The sequence below is a fragment of the Sceloporus undulatus genome, chromosome 1, assembly GCF_019175285.1.
Source record: "Sceloporus undulatus isolate JIND9_A2432 ecotype Alabama chromosome 1, SceUnd_v1.1, whole genome shotgun sequence".
Lineage (NCBI taxonomy): Eukaryota > Metazoa > Chordata > Lepidosauria > Squamata > Phrynosomatidae > Sceloporus > Sceloporus undulatus.
Window position 1 is genome coordinate 318,709,545 of NC_056522.1, and position 19,643 is coordinate 318,729,187.

General features: G+C 38.9%; 1 protein-coding gene across 1 annotated transcript in view; it reads left to right on the plus strand.

The window, feature by feature from the left end:
- The window catches only part of LOC121926773 (cytosolic phospholipase A2 epsilon-like), a 58,445-nt gene that overhangs the window by 19,505 nt on the left and 19,297 nt on the right, over nucleotides 1-19,643 (plus strand). The window contains exons 5-11 of the mRNA XM_042460039.1: nucleotides 3,977-4,108; nucleotides 7,673-7,713; nucleotides 10,437-10,479; nucleotides 12,289-12,346; nucleotides 15,287-15,456; nucleotides 15,557-15,643; nucleotides 17,843-17,880. Coding sequence (XP_042315973.1) covers nucleotides 3,977-4,108; nucleotides 7,673-7,713; nucleotides 10,437-10,479; nucleotides 12,289-12,346; nucleotides 15,287-15,456; nucleotides 15,557-15,643; nucleotides 17,843-17,880 — 569 coding nt within the window. The remainder of the gene's footprint in view (nucleotides 1-3,976; nucleotides 4,109-7,672; nucleotides 7,714-10,436; nucleotides 10,480-12,288; nucleotides 12,347-15,286; nucleotides 15,457-15,556; nucleotides 15,644-17,842; nucleotides 17,881-19,643) is intronic.

A 19,643-nucleotide genomic window follows, 5' to 3' on the forward strand; every position in this document is an offset into this window, starting at 1 on the left:
AAGTGAAGTAGTATGTCCCTGGAGTTTCTTCTTGAGGAAATTAAATATGACATCTTGTTAGTGACATGCACATGCATAAGTATCTCTAGCCCCTTCAGCTCTGGCCACCCCCCCCCCCCCCCCCCCCCTGTTTTTTTTTGACTCTTTAACGGGCCCCTGCTTCTGCTGCTTAATAATGGGGAGACGGGACTGAAGCAAGAAGCAGTACTCAGACCAGGAGCATGCAGCTACTCTGGGCTTTCAGAAGAAGAAAAAAGAGGGTGGATTCCATCTTTCAGTATACCATCATTTCCCTCTGAGCAAATACCAGTCACATCTTCACCATCCAAATTGTTTCTCCTTCCTTTTCAAAAGCAGCACTAGCAGGGCACAGAGGTCTGCTATAACTCAAATCCAAAACGTAATGGAGCCAGGTCAAAGAGATTCAGAAGGTGCCTGAAATTTGAATAGATGTACTCCAAATTGGGTTGAATCTGAAACCAATTCTGAAATCCATGATTTGGAAGGAGACAGAGATACAGACAGTGGCTGAGATCCACTATCACTTCAGTAAATATGTAAATATTTGCTGGTGGAGTTACATTACACAACTCCTATATGGAATAACAATATAGTGCAATATATGTCGATCAGTCTGTATGACTGACCATCCATTGTGAAATTGTAATGCAACACACAGAAGCAATATGCATTTACTCACTACACTGTGAGCTATAATGTTTTACCACATGCACCAATAGTCCCACATCCACAACTTTGCTTGCGACAATGTCAGCTGCATATGACCATTGTGCATTGTCCAAAAAAGCCACACCATATGTGTATTGCAACATGTGTGCATATCGTTAACAGGATGCTGGCCAATGTGTGTCTGGAAAGTACTTTTCCCTCTAGCCCAAGAATACCATATTTTAACACAGTAGAGAGAAGGGAATATATATTTATCACTGCCAGCTCCAACATCTGATGAAGTAGAGCCTACAAAAGCTTATGCTACCAACTTCAGTTAGTCTCAGAGATGCTATAAGGTCTCTTTGCATACTGATCCAGACTACTAAAGCCATTTATTGAGCTCCATCACAAAAATGGCTTTACTAGGACTCTCCAGTCACCATGCTTTCGAGAAGTAATGATGAATCTTCCAGAAGAGTTTAACTTTTTGCAGGAATGTTTCAGTGTTCATTGATTCTTTGATCTCTATGCTGAACAAGAGCTTTAGGAGAGTTTTGGTTACATCTCTGGGAACTGGGAAAATAGAGCATTGAATTTTTGCTTAGAAAATACTAGAAAATACTGGATTTTCAAGTCCTTCTACCTCTTCCACTATATGGAGATTAGTGCACAGCTAAAAAAAAGTGACTTACTGCTGCTGAATTAAATTTGAATTTGGGATACATCCAGATTTTATTGCATGGATTTTTGCTGCTGACACCACTGGGCGGGTGCATCCCAGGTAACATGATCCGGCTAGAATCCGAGCTCAGTTGGCCAATTTGCAAAGCTCCTGGCTTTGAAAAGAGTCTGGCAGGACTCACATTCTAGCCAGATGCTACCTGGGATGCACCCACTAGGAGGCGGTGGCAAAAATCCATGCAATAAAATCTGTATATATCCCGAATTCAAATTTAATTTGGCAGCGGCAAGTCGTTTTTTTTAAGCTGTGCGCCAATCTCTTTTGTTTCACATCAGTCACACCAGTCACTTTTATATATTATGCATTCTGTAATTTTGTTGCCAACTGAGCAGAAAACAAAGCTTTAAAAATTCTACATATTATTCCCTATCCTTGGTGCCTGTCCCTTTTACATACTGTAGGTTTCTTGCCTAGGAATACCTCCATGATGTGTGTGATTTTTTTTTTTTTTTTACAAATTGTCACATATATGCAAAACCATGGAGTGTGGGTAGGGAAACAATTCATTTAATCCTCCAGTTTGAAGACAAAGCCACTAGACCTATCTGTTGAAAATTATACATTTTTTTAGATAAGCGAACTTTGATCCTTATACTGTGCTGGTGAATTTCTGGTTGATGTGCAGATTAATTTTCATGGCTGGTTTGGCTCAATAAAACTGTAGAAATATTGCACTATGAATGCCACATTATCATTACAATTTACAACATTATAAAAACACTCTGATCATAGATCTAGGATAGGGAGGAGAATAAATGTGATGTGACAGCTATAATAATAGAGATGAAAGAGTCTTGCAGCAAGCTTGGAACATTCATTGTGACATAAGCTTTCACAGTCAAAAGCTCTCTTTAAGATGCATCAGATAAGGTACGTTATTGCTTACAAAACCCACGCAGCCATAAATGTATAAGTCTTTACATGCCATTGGGTTGATTCAAGTTGTCACAAACAACTGGACAGGTAGAAATGGACTTCTCCACTTCCACTAACCCCTGCTGGGACCTCTGAAGCAATGTGTTTCAGTGGTGGTACAGCTGTGGTATGGCAAAAGAGAGGACAGAGGCACCTTCCATGAATGGAGGCCTTCTAGCTTCAGAAGGTGGATCTCAAATTCAACTCATACTTTTTTTTTCTTTTTTTGATCTTGGAGGCATGAAAATACATTTATAAACTAAACTATAAAGGAAATAAACGGACTATAGCAAATCCTAATATGGATTTTGATAAACAATGAATACTTTGATAGTAGGTACTGCATTGTCTCATAGCTACGTATGCAAGAACAACTTCTAAAACAACTACTTAAAAAGAGCAGCAACTAAAACACCAGCTCAGAGTTTAAAAACCTAAAACAAAAATAACAAAATGCTGAGCAAAACAATATCATTTTCTAGGCTCCTAAAGAAGGCACACAGCAACAGCAAAGAAGCCATGCCTCGGGAGGTAATACCACTAGGGAGAGCTATTTCATTAATAATCATACTATACACTGCTACAAAGAAACATTAAGAATAGTCCTGCCTCATTACATTTTATTATATGCATATGTGTCTAGTATACAAAGTCTTCCAAAATTTAGGTGATTTGAGAGACCACCTGATTTCTTTGGTCAATGGGAAAGGCTGTTTTGGTGGTTCTGCATTTTTCCTTGATTTGTCTGATAGACCATCAAAAGGGTCTTAGCAGCTTTTTATACATTTAATTTTAATTCATTTAATTTTAAGAAATTAATAAATTAATTTTAGCATGAGGCTTAGTGAATTATAGTGTTACTCTTAAAATGGCACAAGGTTTTTTTTCCTTTTTACACTGAAGCAGACTAGAATAAGTACCTTTCTGAAAACTGTATTGTTCTTGTTGTTCATTTATATCCCACCTTTCCCCCAGTAATGGTACTCAAGGTAGTTTACAAATTATTAAAAGAAACATGGATTAAAAATCATACAAAAACGTCCATAAAAATATAAATATAAAAAGTTGTTTTGAAAACAATCTGTAGTGATAAAAAAATGAAATTCACGAAAAGATATTATAAAAATTTGTCAGAATAGCACCATTAAAAACCCATCACTGTCAATTCTGTACCTGAATACTATATTAGTCCTATGGAGAGCAGACCCACTGAGTCAACTGTTGAATGGTGAGGCAGCAAATCTAATTGATCTAGTGGGTTTACATCGTTGTTATTGTTACCTGCTGCTTTCAACCCATGGCAACCCTGCAGATGAGATATCACCAAGACCCTCTATCCTCCACAGCTCTGCTCAGCACCTGCAAACTCATACTCATGATCTCTTTAAGAATCCATCCATCTAACATATGGCTTTCCTCTCTTTCTACTTCCCTCCATCTTTCTTGGTAGTATTGTTTTCTCAGACTGGATTATTTTTGCAGTGTGGATGCAGCCAAGATTAATATTTCCCACATAGTAATTCTACAGTTCCACATACCTCCTTACTATCATTTCTTTCCATGGACCAAATAAATATTCCATGTAATTCACTGATTTTATAGGTACAGATCATATGCAGCATTTAATATATTTCTCACTCCACACAGAATGTGCTGGAGTTTGCTGTTTACGATGAGGATGCCGTCAGTGCAGATGACCACCTCTTCACTATCCGCTTTGATATTGCTCGGCTTCCAGTTGGTGAAAGAGTTCTCATGTATTTTAAGTCTGACCCAAAGGTGAGATCTGAAATATGATACTAAAGTGGTTTTAAAAGCACAGTATATTATATTGCAGGCCATAATAGTTTGCAATGTTTCCAGTTGAAGCTGAACACATCCCACCAGCAGTGTATGATGATTGACCAGGGCTTGACAGATTCTTGTATTTTCCTGAGAAGCAAAAATAATATCTCTCTCTTGATCTGTCATCTCTCTGTGTGCTCTGATACTACATTTTAGATTTATAGAAGATAAATAAGAGTTACAACCAAGCCAGTTGGTCTAAACAGGAGAAGGGGAGAAGAAGGGGAGCAAAATAAAGGCACTACTCAGAAAAATAAGAATTCTCTGTCCACTCGCATGGAATTTTCAGGCCATCCCCAAAGTCTAATCAATATTTTACAGACTTTATTTTCAGGCTATCATGTTTAGTATTTAAGTTTTCTTTTAATATCTAATTCATGTTTCCATTATAATTTCCACAGGAGTCAAGCAGAGGGACAGTTATTTGTTTGGGGGGATGTGCTTGCCCATTTGTTTCTATTTCACAGGTAGTTGTTGGGCAAAACTCATGTTGGTAACAGTTGAGCTAATAATGCCCATCTACCACTTGTCATTTGACCATGGGAATGAATGAATGTGTCTGTTTCATTTTTACCCACATTATGATAATCTGGAGCTCTTTCCATCAGATTTATGAAATAATGCACAATTTTTGGAATATGCTTATCCCCCCCCTCCCCCCATGAAAAAAACCCCCTAAATTCTTAACTCTCTGCACTGCCAAGTTGGAAAAAAAGCACCAATTATTCTCAATATGTAGAGAATTATGTTGTAATTCCCTGCCATATAACTGTTAAATATGAGATGGCCTGTCAGTAAAACAAGACAAAACACCTCCAAATTCAGCCTGATAGCAATAATTGTACAGTTGGCTCTCTATATCCACGGATTCTTTATCCATAGATTAAACCATGCACAGATTGAAAATACTCCAAAAATACATACCGTACATTTCAAAAAGCAGATCTTGATTTTGCTATTTTATATAGGGTAACACCATTTTACTATATACAATGGGACTTGAGCATTCATGGATTTTGGTACCCACAGGGAGACCTGGAACCAAACCCCAGCAGATACCAAGAGCCCAGAGTACATGCATGATATAGATGCTAGGCACTCTGACTGAGTGAGTAAAGGTTAAGTTTTTTTTCTCCCACATGCAAATCTTTTTTTTTAAATCTCATTCTTTCCATTATATATTTGAACAAATTTGAAAATGTTGGAAACTTCTCATCAAAAAATGAACCAAACAAAGGTCTTGCCCATTTCTGACCCAATTATTTTGCTTGCTAATACCTTGATCAGTTTTTGATCCGCTTTGAATACAGTTTCTTAATTATAAGTTACAATCTCAGCTTGTTTAAATCAGAGTTCTTTGATAAAATTACGAACTTGGTAGATGAGGGGAATGCTGTGGATGTAGTGTATTTTGATTTCAGTAAGGCCTTTGACAAAGTTTCCCATGACATTCTTACAAACAAGCTTGTAAAAGGTGGGCTAGACAAGGTAACTGTTACATGGATTTGTAACTGGTTGACCGGCCGAACCCAAATGGTGCTCAACAATGGCACCTTTTCATCCTGGAGAGAAGTGACCAGTGGGGTCCCACAGGTCTCTGTCCTGGGGCCAGTGTTATTCAATATCTTTATCAATGACCTGGATGAGAGGATTGGGAGCATACTTATCAAATTTGCAGATGACACCAAATTAGGGGGAATAGCTAATACTTCAGAGGACACAGTCAAAATTCAAAATGACCTGAATAGACTAGAAAGCTGGGCCAAAGCTAACAAAATGAAATTCAACACAGATAAATGTAAGGTATTGCACTTAGGGCAGAAAAATAAAATGCACAGATATAGGATGGGGGACACCTGGCTGAACGAAACTACATGTGAAAGGGATCTGGGAGTCCACGTGGACCACAAGTTGAACATGAGTGAACAGTGCGATGTGGCAGCTAAAAAGGCCAATGCAATTTTAGGCTGCATCAATAAAAGTATAATGTCTAGATCAAGAGAAGTAATTGTGTCATTGTATTCTGCTCTGGTCAGGCCCCACCTGGAATATTGTGTCCAGTTCTGGGCACCGCAATTTTAAAAGGATGTTGAGAAACTGGAGCATGTCCAAAGGAGGGCAACTAAAAAGGTCTGGAAACCATGCCCTATGAGGAACGACTCAGGGAGCTGGGGATGTTTAGCCTGGAGAAGAGAAGGTTAAGAGGTGATATGATAGCCCTGTTTAAATATTTGAAAGGATGTCATATTGAGGAGGGAGCAAACTTGTTTTCTGCTGCTCCAGAGAACAGGACCCGGAACAATGGATGCAAGCTGAAGGAAAAAAGATTCCACCTCAACACTAGGAAGAACTTCCTGACAGTAAGGGCTGTTCGACAGTGGAACACACTCCCTTGGAGTGTAGTGGAGTCTCCTTCCCTGGAGGTCTTCAAACAGAGGCTGGATGGCCATCTGTCGGGTATGCTTTGATTTGGATTTCCTGCATGGCAGGGGGTTGGACTGGATGGCCCTTGCGGTCTCTTCCAACTCAATGATTCTATGATTCTATGAGTTAAAAGGTTGGCTCTCTGAGGACAGAAGGAGGTAAAATCCAGTGGGGCCTCCTTTTGTTGGGATTCTCATCACCATCATTTCTTGTTCTGTGTTAGTGGGTCAGTCAGTTCTCCTGAGTCTCACTTGGGAGAATGGGGGAAAGGGAGAATTAGGAGAAACTTTTTATGTCTTTAGGAGCACTACTACTCCACTGGTGGAGTGGTGAAATGCCGGTACTGCAGCCACTCACTCACAAACCACAAGGTTGTGAGTTCAATCCTTGCCAGGGGCTCAGGGTCGATTCAGCCTTGCATCCTTCTGAGGTCACTAAAATGAATATCCAGCTTGTTGAGGGCAATTAGCTTACAGTTGTAAACCGCTTAGAGACTGCTTAGTGTGGTATGAAGCAGTATATAAATGAAGCTGCTATTGCTATCAAGAACATCATGGGAAATCTCTTCGTTTGACTTCAAATTCAAATACTGTCAATTGTTTTTCTACTGGTAAAGCAGCTTGCCATAATCAAGAATGCTATCATAATATTTAAAGCAGTATTCAATTGTTGATTCCAATAAGAATAGATCTGCTGAATTAATGGAAACTTCATTGCTTCTGTGAATTCAATGGATTTACTGTAGCTGGGACTAGCAGTTACACTGATGTCTTAATTCCTTCTCAGCCACAAAACTAGAATTATTCATGCAAATCTTTTCATTTGCATCAACAATGTTAGCTTTGTAGCTGAGAAGGAATTAAGACAGCAATTTAAAATTCACACTAACTGTTATTCATAATATCTGAGCCTGTTTGCCTGTTTGTCATATTCATGCTTAGAATATTTTTTTTCAGTGTGTGTCCTTTAACAACATTAACTACATTATAATGCTGTGTTCTTTTATTTAATAACAAAGACAAATAATGTATCCATTTCAATTTCATTTTTTCTTTCCTTTGTTTTCTTGGGTAGGCACAAGAAGAACTGGAAATTGAATTTTTAGTGGAACCTATGTAAGTATTTTAAATTCTTTATCTTTCTACACTGCTGTGATAATTTTAAATGATGAATAGAATTTTTTTTAAAACCAACTGATTAAACCAATCAATCATTTAATGACATTTTCAAATGCAAAATCAATACAATGGTAAATCATTAAGAATTTATCAGAATTCCTGACATCAGTGGAAATACAAGGACTCATCACACTATCCTTACCATCACTCAAATACAAATAAACTCTCTTAGGCCCTGTACAGACTGGCCTGAAAGGCCAGCCTGGGGGCAGAGTTGGGGCATTGCGGCCAGATGACACACACCCTGACTCTCCCCCAGGGTGCCATGACATCGCACGCCATTCCACACAGTGTGCCGTGTCATGTTGCTCCTCCGGCATTGTGTCCATATGACGCACCACCGAAGGAGCACCATATGGCCACACCACTATGGCTATGGCACCTTTTCGAGGGTGCAAAAAGGAGCTGCTTTTTGTGGCTCCTTTTTGCACCCTCAAAAGGCCGGATCAGGGCTGTGGTGTGTAGTTGCTCTGGTCCCGATCTGGGTAGGAAAGAGGTGTCCCACCGCCCCTTTGGGGCAGTCTGTTGAGCCCCTTGGTATACCAAAATGCTAGTAGGCATCGAACTGAGCCAGTGCTTCTTACAAATGCATAATGTGTCTAAACTGAATTCAAGGTGCTGGTAATGACAGTCAAGTAATTACAGTCTGAATTCAAGGTGCAGATAATGATATTTAAAACTATAAATGGCTTGGGACATCAATACGGTGCTCCATATCCATGGATTCTTTATCCACATGGCTTTAAAATGTTTTTTAAAAAGTATACATTCCAGGTAGCAACCACTGATTTTATATAAGGGACACCATTTTACTATGCCATTATATTTAATGGGACTTGAGCATCCACAGGTTTTGTTATCCATGGGGAGTCCTGGAACCAAACCCCAGTGGATAACAAGGGCCCACTGTACTAGAAGGAGCACTTCTCTGTACATATACCTGCCAGCGATCTGCTGGAGGGGTCCTCCACTGTATTCCTTCAGTTACAGCAATAGGCCATGGGAGTACATGGGGGAGGACCTTCTCTGTTGTGGCACCCCAGTCATGGACAGTTATGCACTACCCTCCCCTAGGAGACCTGCTTGGCACCAACAAACTGTAATTCCAGCACCAGCTGAAAATATGGTTGTTCACACTAAAGCCTTTGAGGCCTAATTCATTTTACACAGATTCTCACATATACATGGCTCTAACTAATTTAAACCATTTTGACTTTTAATTTATCCTTTTAAAATTGTCATTAAATGTATTTTTAACCTCTTGAAACCATTATTATTGTTTACACTGTATTTAAATTTGTCAGATTGGGCTTCTTGTGTTTTTCTTTGAGATTTTTAGATGGGGCATGAAATAAATGTTTTAATACATAAAAATAAAAAGTTGGTCTTTATTATAATCCCAATAATATAATTGATATGTTCCTCGTGGGATGGATGGCGCACATCCTGTTCTAATAAACAGAGAGTTTATGCTGATCACTTTCTTAAAGGACAATGTTACCTCTTAAATGGGTGCCCAGTACTAGGACCCTATCACATAGGGTTAAAAGAACAGCTTGCCTTTCCTGACTTTAGCATTAATTCGAGAGGCAGACAATTCCTATCACACCTAAATTGCTGCCAACTTGCCACCTGGGTCCGTCCTGGATGCAGCCAGGGTTGTCTAAGCCTCTTCCATGGCCAGTTTTAGAAGTCGGAAGCTTTAGAAGTCGACCGCCATAGCAACTTAGATGACACTGACTGCAACTGGGAAGGACCTGGGCAGTGATTTGGTGGTGATTTCGGTGCAATAAAAACTGGCTGCCTCCCGATTTAATGCTGAATTCAGGAAGGGTAAGCCACTCTTTTAATCCCATGTGATAAGGTCCCTAGTCATCTGACCGGTGAACAGTCATCATTGCAGACACAAAGACTGACATTATCTCTTCATCAAAGCAATTACTCTTGGAAATTTTTATTAATATGAAGAAAGAAATCAATAGACTACATAAAGAAATGCAACTTTAGTATGACCAATACTGTCATCTCACAAAGAGATTTCTTTAAAATCCATGTGTTACTTCCCCCCAATATTGGAAACTGAATATTTTGCATCATTGACATTAGGTATGAAATTTGTACTGGCAAATAGTTGAATTTAAACACTTGTCTTGAGGTTTGGATTATGTTATTGAAAGTCATAAAGCCTCCTCTTTGTTATGAGAGTAGTGTGGTTGGTGTTCCCCTAAAGCTCTATCCCACACCAGCCCAATACTATGGTTCTGTATTTTTGCACAAGCGAAGGGGTGGAGCAACACAAGAATAACTATGGTAACATCGGAGATCTGGAGGGAAAGCAGCATCAACACTAGTCTTCCTACCTGATTCTGTTCCTACCATGTATTGCATAATGTTCCTTCCTATATTACAAGAATAATGTGGGATGAAGTCATGGGGAAGTGGCAGCCATATTGTTCACAAGAATTAAGAATTCTGAAATTCTTGAAGCCTAAGCAGTGTTATAAGCTTACAAAGTATAAACCAGATACTAAATTTCCATTTTGTTTGAAAAAATCCCTGCTCCCTTTTAGGGTCAGAATGAAAAGAAACTTTTATTTGCCTTATAAGAATAATGTTTTACCATTTGAAAATAAATGTGTGTGTTTATATTTATTTTCTAGATCAGATCCTCCTGAAACCATAATTACAAATGGAGTTCTAGTGGTAATTTTTATTTATTGATATGACATTTCTGCAGTTTCTTAATGCTAATAATACAGCAGTAACTTAGAAAGATATGAATTGTAGTAGACCAACGTAGCCAGCATGGTGTAGTCGTTTGTGTATAGGACCAGGTAGTCCAGAAGTTTGAGTTCACACTTGGCCATAGAAACTCACTTGGGCAAGTCTCTTAACCCAAGGGGAATGCAATGGCAAACCATCTCTGAACAAATCTTGTCAAGTAAACCCCATGATAGATTCACTTTAGGATTGCCATAAGTCAGAAACAACTTGAAGGCAAGCAACAGAAACAGTAGCCCAACTCACTTTCTCCTGTGTTTCTGCTGTGTTTTGTATTAATGGCCACTGAATTAAAATCAGCTTTAGTCATACAAATGAATATTACATCTGGGGACCGGCTGACACAATGAACTTTCTAATATTAAGATTAGGATCTATAAATCTTCCCTTTTTAACCTGTGCGGGAAGAGTTCTTGACACATAACACTTTTGAAAAGCCACTTCTTAAGAGAGTATAAATTGAGCTGCCCTAAGGAATCTGCTTTACAGGCTTAAATGACAAGTTTTCCATGAAACTGAATTTTAAATTTCAGGACTAGGCCAAAGTTATATGACACACATCCCAGTACTGTCCCAATGATTTCAGCACAATGATGGGGAACATGTGACCCTCCCTATGTTGGATGGGAACTTCCATCAGACCTCACTAATTCTTATGCTAGCTACGTTTGATGGGGGCTGAAGCAATACAGATCTGGAAATCCTCATGTTTTCCTCTCCTAGGACATGGCTGAACCAAAGTTAAGCAGTTAAAACTCTGCCAATCAATAAAAATCAATGGAACTTCAAGTTCATTCTCTCCCTTGCTCAGTATTGCCTGTACCATGTCTCTGATATTAACTATTTTAATAGAGACACTTAAAATAAAATATATTTCAGACTCACCTTGATATAAATCCCTTGATATAAATGTTTGGTTCTTTGGAAGCAATAGCTAGAAACTACTAGTCTTCATGCACAAACAATACACAGTTCTAACACTACCTACTATCGTTTTAGCAGGGGAGAACACAGGTGATAGTTGCCACTCTCCATGACTCCCTAGATGACTTGCCAATTGATATTCTGCATACAAAGCATATGCCCTACCCTCAATCTATTCCTCCCACACTTGTACACTCAATCAGCAGGGAAAATCGAATATATTCTATGGGATTGGGTCTGATGGAAACTCCAGTTGACCTTTCAGAATGATTCCAGCATGAGCTAAGCGTGGCCTGTGGGCCACTTAAGGCCCTACAGCTACTTTTGTGGCCCCCAAGGGTTATTTTTTAATTTTATTTTCCAAAAATGACCCCACATGCCCTGTCTAGGTACTGTGGGGTATTTTAGCCATGTTTTGTCCCTCTCAGTCTCTTCTAGTAACTTCCTGAAGTTCTCTCTTGGACCTAAAGTAGCATGTGGAGGTCCAAGAACATAGCAAAAATTCCCCCATGTCCTTAGTGTTTGTAGGTATTTAGGTGTTTGGAGGTATTTGGAGCTAAAAGCCCTTTAATTTTCCCCCCACTATGGTTCAATAGTAAGGGTGTAATGCTTAAAGGGCACCTGACATAGTTGCCCATCCTTGCTCTATTCAGTAAGATCTGTATTTCCTAAAAGGATACCTCACCTTAATCTTTCCTGAGATGAGCTTCTTGATCACATATTTCAAAAATAATCTAACAAAAGGAGCCAAAATGCAGAATGATGGACCTTTATTTGTGTTGTGTGCTGATTTTTTTTCTACTACAGTGTCGTGAGGTTTGCAAACTGGAAGCTGCAGTGGATCAAAAGAAACGGCACAAGTCAAGTGAGTTTGAGTGGAGGCATTTATTGTTCATAACCGAACAGTTACATTTGTGTGTTGAATAGCACTGCAGATTTCATTATAAGGAATGAATACAAATAAGTCTGGAAAAAGTTGTTCTTCAGTGTCAAATGCAATGTATACAGTTTGTGTTATTACCTACGTTGTCTTGGTGACACTGAGTTTGGAAGGCTCTCCCTATAGCCCACATAATTCAGGAGAGTCCCCCACCCTCTGTGTAGGGGAGCACTTTAGGGTGCAAGGGAAGGAAAATCCATGGAATGTTGACTGTGCTTTTGTCAGCATTTTGCACAGATTGGAAAAGTTATTTTTGAAATACAATTTCCAGAAATCTAGAAGATTCTTGGACCTGCATTCGAGTCATGAAACCTTTCCAAGCTCTGACCATCTGTATATTTTGATACATCAAAGATCTGGGGACATCAAATTCTTTCTTGATTCAAAATCAGTTATGGGAGGGCATGGCTGATTGTTGATCATGGCGGATGCATAAATGACAGGCTGGCTGTCACCTCACAGAATTCACTACCTGGAGCAAAATAAAATGCAAAAATCGCTTTCCAAACAACAGAACCAGATGCTTGGAGCTAAAAGGTCTGCAGATCTGTCCATAACAGAATTCTACCTGGCAGCAAATGTCACCATCAAAAGATGAGGACAATCCATCCAGTTCTAATATGGCACATGGGCTGAATAGAGGAAGAAAGAGGGGGGACGAACCCCAGATGACCTATCATTCCCTGTGAAGTCAAAGGCTTTCATGGTTGGCATCCATAGTTTTTTGTGGGTTTTTCAGGCTATGAGGCCATGTTCTAGAAGAGTTTCTTCCTGACGTTTTGCCAGCATCTGGGGCTGGCAGCTCAAGAATTGATCACTTTTCATCAGTGAGACACTTTTACTCCATATTAAAGACATGGCCATAAAGCCCACACTCTACTTCAGTCACTCTCCCCGATCCTAGATTGAATCCTAGATACAGACATCCTGCCCCTCACAATTTGGCAATTTAACACCCACTTACTGCTAAATGAACCTTTTAAAATAACCATTCAGAAAGCCATTAAAACTTTTATAAAAAAATAAATAAAACTCCAGACACCTCTGAAGCTTTACTTTGGGATACACTAAAAGCTGCTCTGAGGGGGCTCTTTATTCAGGAGAGAGCAAAGCCAAAGAAAATAAGAGAAGCCAAAAGAACATCTTTGATGACTGAACTTACTATGCTAACACATTCACATAAGCAATCTCAGGATGCAAATACACTTAACAAACTATTGCAATAAAAGGTAGACCTAGATGAACTAGATTTTAAGAAAATACAAACACCAATGCACTCCACTAAAGTGTACTACTATGAGGATAATAATAAGATTTCCAAGCTATTGGCCAGACTAGTAAAAAAGAGAGCAGAAAAAAATTGATTCCAAGCATCACTGCTGAGAAAGGCAAAATTATAACTAAATTGAGCTCCATACTGAAAAGAATTTGAAGTCTTTTATTCCAGGATATACTCTTCAGAGTCTCCTGAAGATGTAGATAGCAATGATTTTGTCACCTCTCTAAATCTTAAAAAACAGCCCATCTTAAATGGACCCATAACAGAGTGGGAAATTAATTTTGCAATGCAAAATTTAAAAGCAGGCCACTCTCCTGGTCCAGATGGACTAACAGGTGATTTCCTTAAAATCCTAAAAGAATATCTGGTCCCCCATTTGTCTAATCTCTTCAATGCAGCTTCCAGTCTTGTTTCCCCCCCCCCCCCCCCAAATAAATAAGTTCTGGTCTGATAGTAGACATCATCTCCAAGATAACAAAACAAAATCCAAAGGCCCCGCGCGCTTGCGCCGGAGGCCAAAGGCCCTGGCGGCAATCTGTGGCAGGGCCGGGCTGGGGCTGGATTCTAGGCCTCCGTGGGCCGCGTGTGGCCCACGGGCCGTAGGTTGCCGACCCCTGCTTTAAAGTATTTACTTTTATTTTTCCTCCTTTATTCTCCATCAACATTTTATACATTTTACTAGTAGTTCCTTTTATATTCTCATTTTCTTCCATATCTCTTCCTTTCTGAACTATTTGTGTATACTTTTTTTTCTACATTCCTTTTCCTCCAATTTTTAATCCATTGTTCTATTTGCATATAGTGAAACCATGAAATTTTCCATTATTATTGGCGTTATTATTGAATCTTCATTCATTAATTCTTTTTTATGTTTATACCATATTTCTATTATATTTTTCATAAGTGGGTTTCCAATAATTTTTATTTCTTTCCTAGTAAAGTTCTTTAAAAATATTCCATATTCTCATATCTACTTCCTCTGTATCTACTTCCAGCCATTCTAAATCTATCCCACCCAACATGCCTTCTATCACATATCTCAATTGATTAGCCTCATAATATCCTCTTATATTGGGAAGGCCTAACCCTCCCTCTCTTTGTGTTTTATACCAAATTTTTTTATTTAATCTTGTTCTTTTCCCTCCATTACAGAATATATTTATTAGCGATTTAAGGTTTTTTTTAAAAAAATTAAAAAAGCTGTTGGGAGGAGGAACAGGGGGAGAAGAGAACTGTGATACCACTTGACTACCAATATTGCAGCTTCTGGAGCAGCAATGTTTGACACATGAGGAGTACTGGGACCACTGTGCAATTGGGAGCTATTCAATAAGAAGCCCTAACCACACTTGGCATACACAGCAGCTATGGGCTAGAGGTGATACTGTGTGAAAAATATTGTGAATATCACTATTTTAGGACTATAATTGCAGTTTAAAAATTGCATGGCGCAATCTCCTAGATTCAAAGTCGAGTTTCTAATACTAATAATGTTAGTTGGGTCTTTTTGTTTGTCTGTTTTTTTGTTTTTGTAGATACACATGTAATAATGAGGTATCTGACCATTCTTTGCTTCTTGTCTTTAGAGAAAGATCTTTCACTTTCCATAAAAGGATCCTGTGAAGGCCATCATTTGTTTAAGCTGGGTTCAGATGCCATCGTCACACCCCCATGTCCCACAGCATTCCACTACATCAAGTACAGGGAACCAACGTTGGATGTGATGCTACCAAAGACGAAGCCACGTTATAATCCTGTACATCAAATTAATCATAAAAATAACAAGACAAACTTCTCTGCATAATTAATCAGGACAAGTCTTTGATAGGGTTAACTTTTTCTTTTCTTTTCTTTAGCGTACCTGTTCTTATAGCACCAAAGAAGATGTTCCACCTCTGATGCTGAATTCCCTGCCCGTAGGAGAGAAAGTGCCAATAATAGAGGTTAGCATGATTTTCCAACTTGAAGTAAAGGCATAGCATTTTTGAATTTTTTGAATTTTTTTTATTTATTAAAGTTTTTCCTTTTTATACAGTTGCGTTACATGAATCCAACATACAAACAGTCATTTAATTATTCCCTTACTCTTACCACTTTACCTATCTTTCCAATTTTAATTTACCTGTTCCTAAGCATTTTTGAAAATTTTAAACCAGTAAGGATAATTGCCTGTTTATACATTTTAAAACTTTGCACGACAACGTGTTTCAGCCCTTTTAAGAAAAACATATGCTGTAAGCAGCCTTGTATCCCATACTGGGGGAAAAGGTGGGATATAAATGAAATCATAAACAAAAACTAGATCTAGGAAGAAGGATCATATTATATTTTCAACATGGCAGCTTTATGTTAGAGGTGCCACACCTTGGAAGAGTCTATTGCATTTCAGACTAAATCATGGAGCAGACTCAGTGTCTCATTGACAGGGACATTGCTGGCTATCACTGGTGCCATCACTGAGTCCTGTAAGCTGTCTCAAGACAAAAAGCATTGTTTGGTCTGCAAACATTATTTCATCTCTTACAGAAGTTGATCTCAGACTGCAGGTCTATAGGCAATGTAGAACCAATGGATTCAAATTACAAGAAAAGAAGAACTTTTTAGGACATAAGAACAGCCAGAATCCTCAAAGCACTGTATTACTATGTAACCGTAATAGTTATGTAGCTATATGGTGATCCTGGGCCAACTCACAACAGCCCCCCTTGCCACTCAGCAGCCTTTACAATCAATGGGGCCCTGTTCCCTGTCACTCAAAAAGAGGCTGACTAGTGTTCCCACTCTGTCTCGTAAGCAATATCTGTTGCAACAGGCAGAAACAAGGTTCCAGTCACAATCCTCCCCACCAGAGGAGATCACTTACATGATGGAGGACATCAATCAGCCACTTCCTGAGCAACAGGGGAACTGATTGTAGTGGCTGCTGACCAGGAAATAGAGACTGGTGGACCTTTCATGGTTCCTATGTACCGTTGGCCCTCCACATCCATAGATCCTGCATCAACAGATTCCACCATCCATGGCTTAAAAATCCCCTCTCCCAAAATTCCAGAATGCAAACTTTGATTTTGCCATTTTATATAAGGGACATCACTTTCCTACTACGTTGTATACAATAGGAACTGAGCATCCACAGATTTTGGTATCCAGATGGGAGTTCTGGAACCAAAGCCCAATGGATACTAAGGGCCAACTGTATTGTCTAAATTCCGGGGGGCGAGGCATGTAGGGATTGTGAATCAAAAGCAGTCACAGATGTGTAACTTCCAGTTACTCATTCCTAACTACTCAATAGGATTATGCCAACTTCTTTAACGTAAGGGCTATTTGAAGTGGAATAGGCTACTTCAGAGGGTGATGGTCTCTCCTTTTTTGTTTTTGATTTTTTTTAAACAGAGGTTGGATGCCCATCTCTCATGAGTTCTTTAGTTGTGTACTTCTGCATAGTAGGGAATTGGATGATGATGATGTTGATGAGGGTATTTATTTATATCCCACCTTTCCCCATTCTAAGACTCAAGGCAGTATGATTCTATGATTCTACAACAGTTAGAAAAGACATAGCTACAAATGCAAAAATTTAGCACCAAATGCAAAAAATAAAAATATCATTAAACTATCCACATAGTTTGTGAAGTTAAGTGAAGGAGCGATTATTCCTATGTAGTGAATTTTATGATTGGCTCATCATATCATGTATGTGTTCCATGTGTTGGAATTTAAAATGGCCTCCTGTATATAGGCTAACACTAAGAAAACTGTGCTCCTTTTTTCCTTCCTCATGACCCCATCATTCCCTTGTGCCACTCCTTGTTGCCCCATCATTCTACACTCTAATTAAGCCCTTTATCTTTGTAATTAGGATGCCATTTTTTTTATTGTGTTCACAGTAAACAGAATTTTAATTAAAGAATTTGTAACTTAATATGGATGGCAAAGTACATTTTGTTGGGATATACTTGCAAGTAATTGTGTTTAGGATAAAGATATCAAACTAAAAGGATTTCCCTGTGGGTTTTAATGGCAGAGATGTATTTGAAAAACCAGGACCGCACCCTCTCCCCCCCTCCCCCCCGATTTGAATGAGTGGAACAATGTTAAATTAAGATTGCCCTGTATAATTTTTATATTCTGCTTTTCAGGAGAAAAGATACAATTTGCATGTGAGAGTGGATGAGTGGTAAGAGACTTGAACATTTCATTTTTGTTATTTTTAGTGATTATTCCAGTTATGACAGCCCTCATGTTTTTATGCAGACTCTTCACTTTTTTGATAAGATACTTCAGTTCCACATTTGGTCTCTAATAGTTGCCACAAAGTTGTGCATGATCTGAATATTTTATTTATTTCTCCCTATAACGCAGGAGCGAACAAATAGTTGGGTCTGGGGCCCAGCTGTCTGCCTTCTGAGGACAGCACTGACTACCAAAAAATGACAAAAAATGGGAAACAAAATAATTGGCTGGAAGCCCATTTCTGGTTTTAAATATATATCTCATAAAGCACTGGGCTCCTGAAACCTTTGAAAAGGTGACTGGCTGCTCTTGGATGTGTCCAGGAGAAACACTTCACTCTTTAAATGGTCAGAAAATGGGCTGTTCTGGGACTTTGGAGGGATTGAGGGCCATAAAAAGAGACTTGGGCTACTCTTTGCCAACCATAAGACATGACAGCCAGTGTGGTGTAGTGGTTTGAGCTTTGGACTACAACTCTGGAGATCAGGGTTTAAATCCCCATTCAGCTACAGAAATGTAGTGGGTGACCTTGGGAAGTCACTCTCTCTCAGCCTCAGAGAAAGGCAAAAGGCAAACCAACTCTCAACAAATATTGCCAAGAAAACCCCATGATAGGTTCATTTTAGGGCCACCATATATTGGGAACAACTTGAAGGCACACAATAACAACTCTCTGGCAATATAATATACACAAAATGGTATCTAACTGTACAGTCTTACATAGCCCTACACAGAAGGAAACCTATCTGATTTCAGTGGGACTTAATCCAAAGTAAAGGTGCAGAAGATTACATATTGAATATTTATTTGTTTTCTCTATTCAATTTATATTCCATCCTTCATTCAGTGAGTTCAGGATTGCTTTTATGACATTATTCCTCCCTACTTTTATCTGCAGGGCAATCCTGTGAGGCAGATCAGGCGCATACACACACACACACACATACACACAGAGAGAGAGAGAGAGAGAGAGAGAGATTAGCCTAAGGTCATCCAGTGAGTGTTATGGCTCCATGGGGACTTGAAGTTGTTGTTCACTCAAACCACAACACCACCTTAGCTATTGTTTTTAAGTCCAACAATATTTATTGAACTCATTACATTGTGAAATTCCCAATAAAATAAATAAATGCTTCATAATTTTCTATGCATTGTACAGTTAAAACATTCATAACATAATAAAAACACACCAGCTCAATCAATGTCAATATTGCATACAATTTTGTGTTGCAGCATACCAACATTGCATGAGTCTCAACAAGAACAGGGCCATTAAATCAGCCGGATTTACCTGAGGTTTAATGAGTCTACTCTAATTAGGACCAATCAACTGGATTCCAGTCTAGTTCTTACATTCCAAAGTATATTAAAATACCAAAAAAGTCTCGAACAGAGAAATCTAAACATGATGCCTGCCCCAAAATGATATACATTCCAAGTGAACCTCTCTAGTTAGTACCACCAAAAGCACCCCCTGTTTTCCACCCCCCATCCATAATTACCTTAAGGAATAAGAATGTAATTCAGAGCTCCAAAGAAGAACTTTTTGGACTACAGCTCCCAGAACCTCCAGTGGCTATGGTCACTGATGAATTCTAGGAGCTATAATCCAAGCTCTGTAATAGTGATACCATCTTGTACTGTTACAACCTGGATTTATTTATTACAACTACAACAGCTACTTCAGTAGTGGAGTGGGTTGTTTGT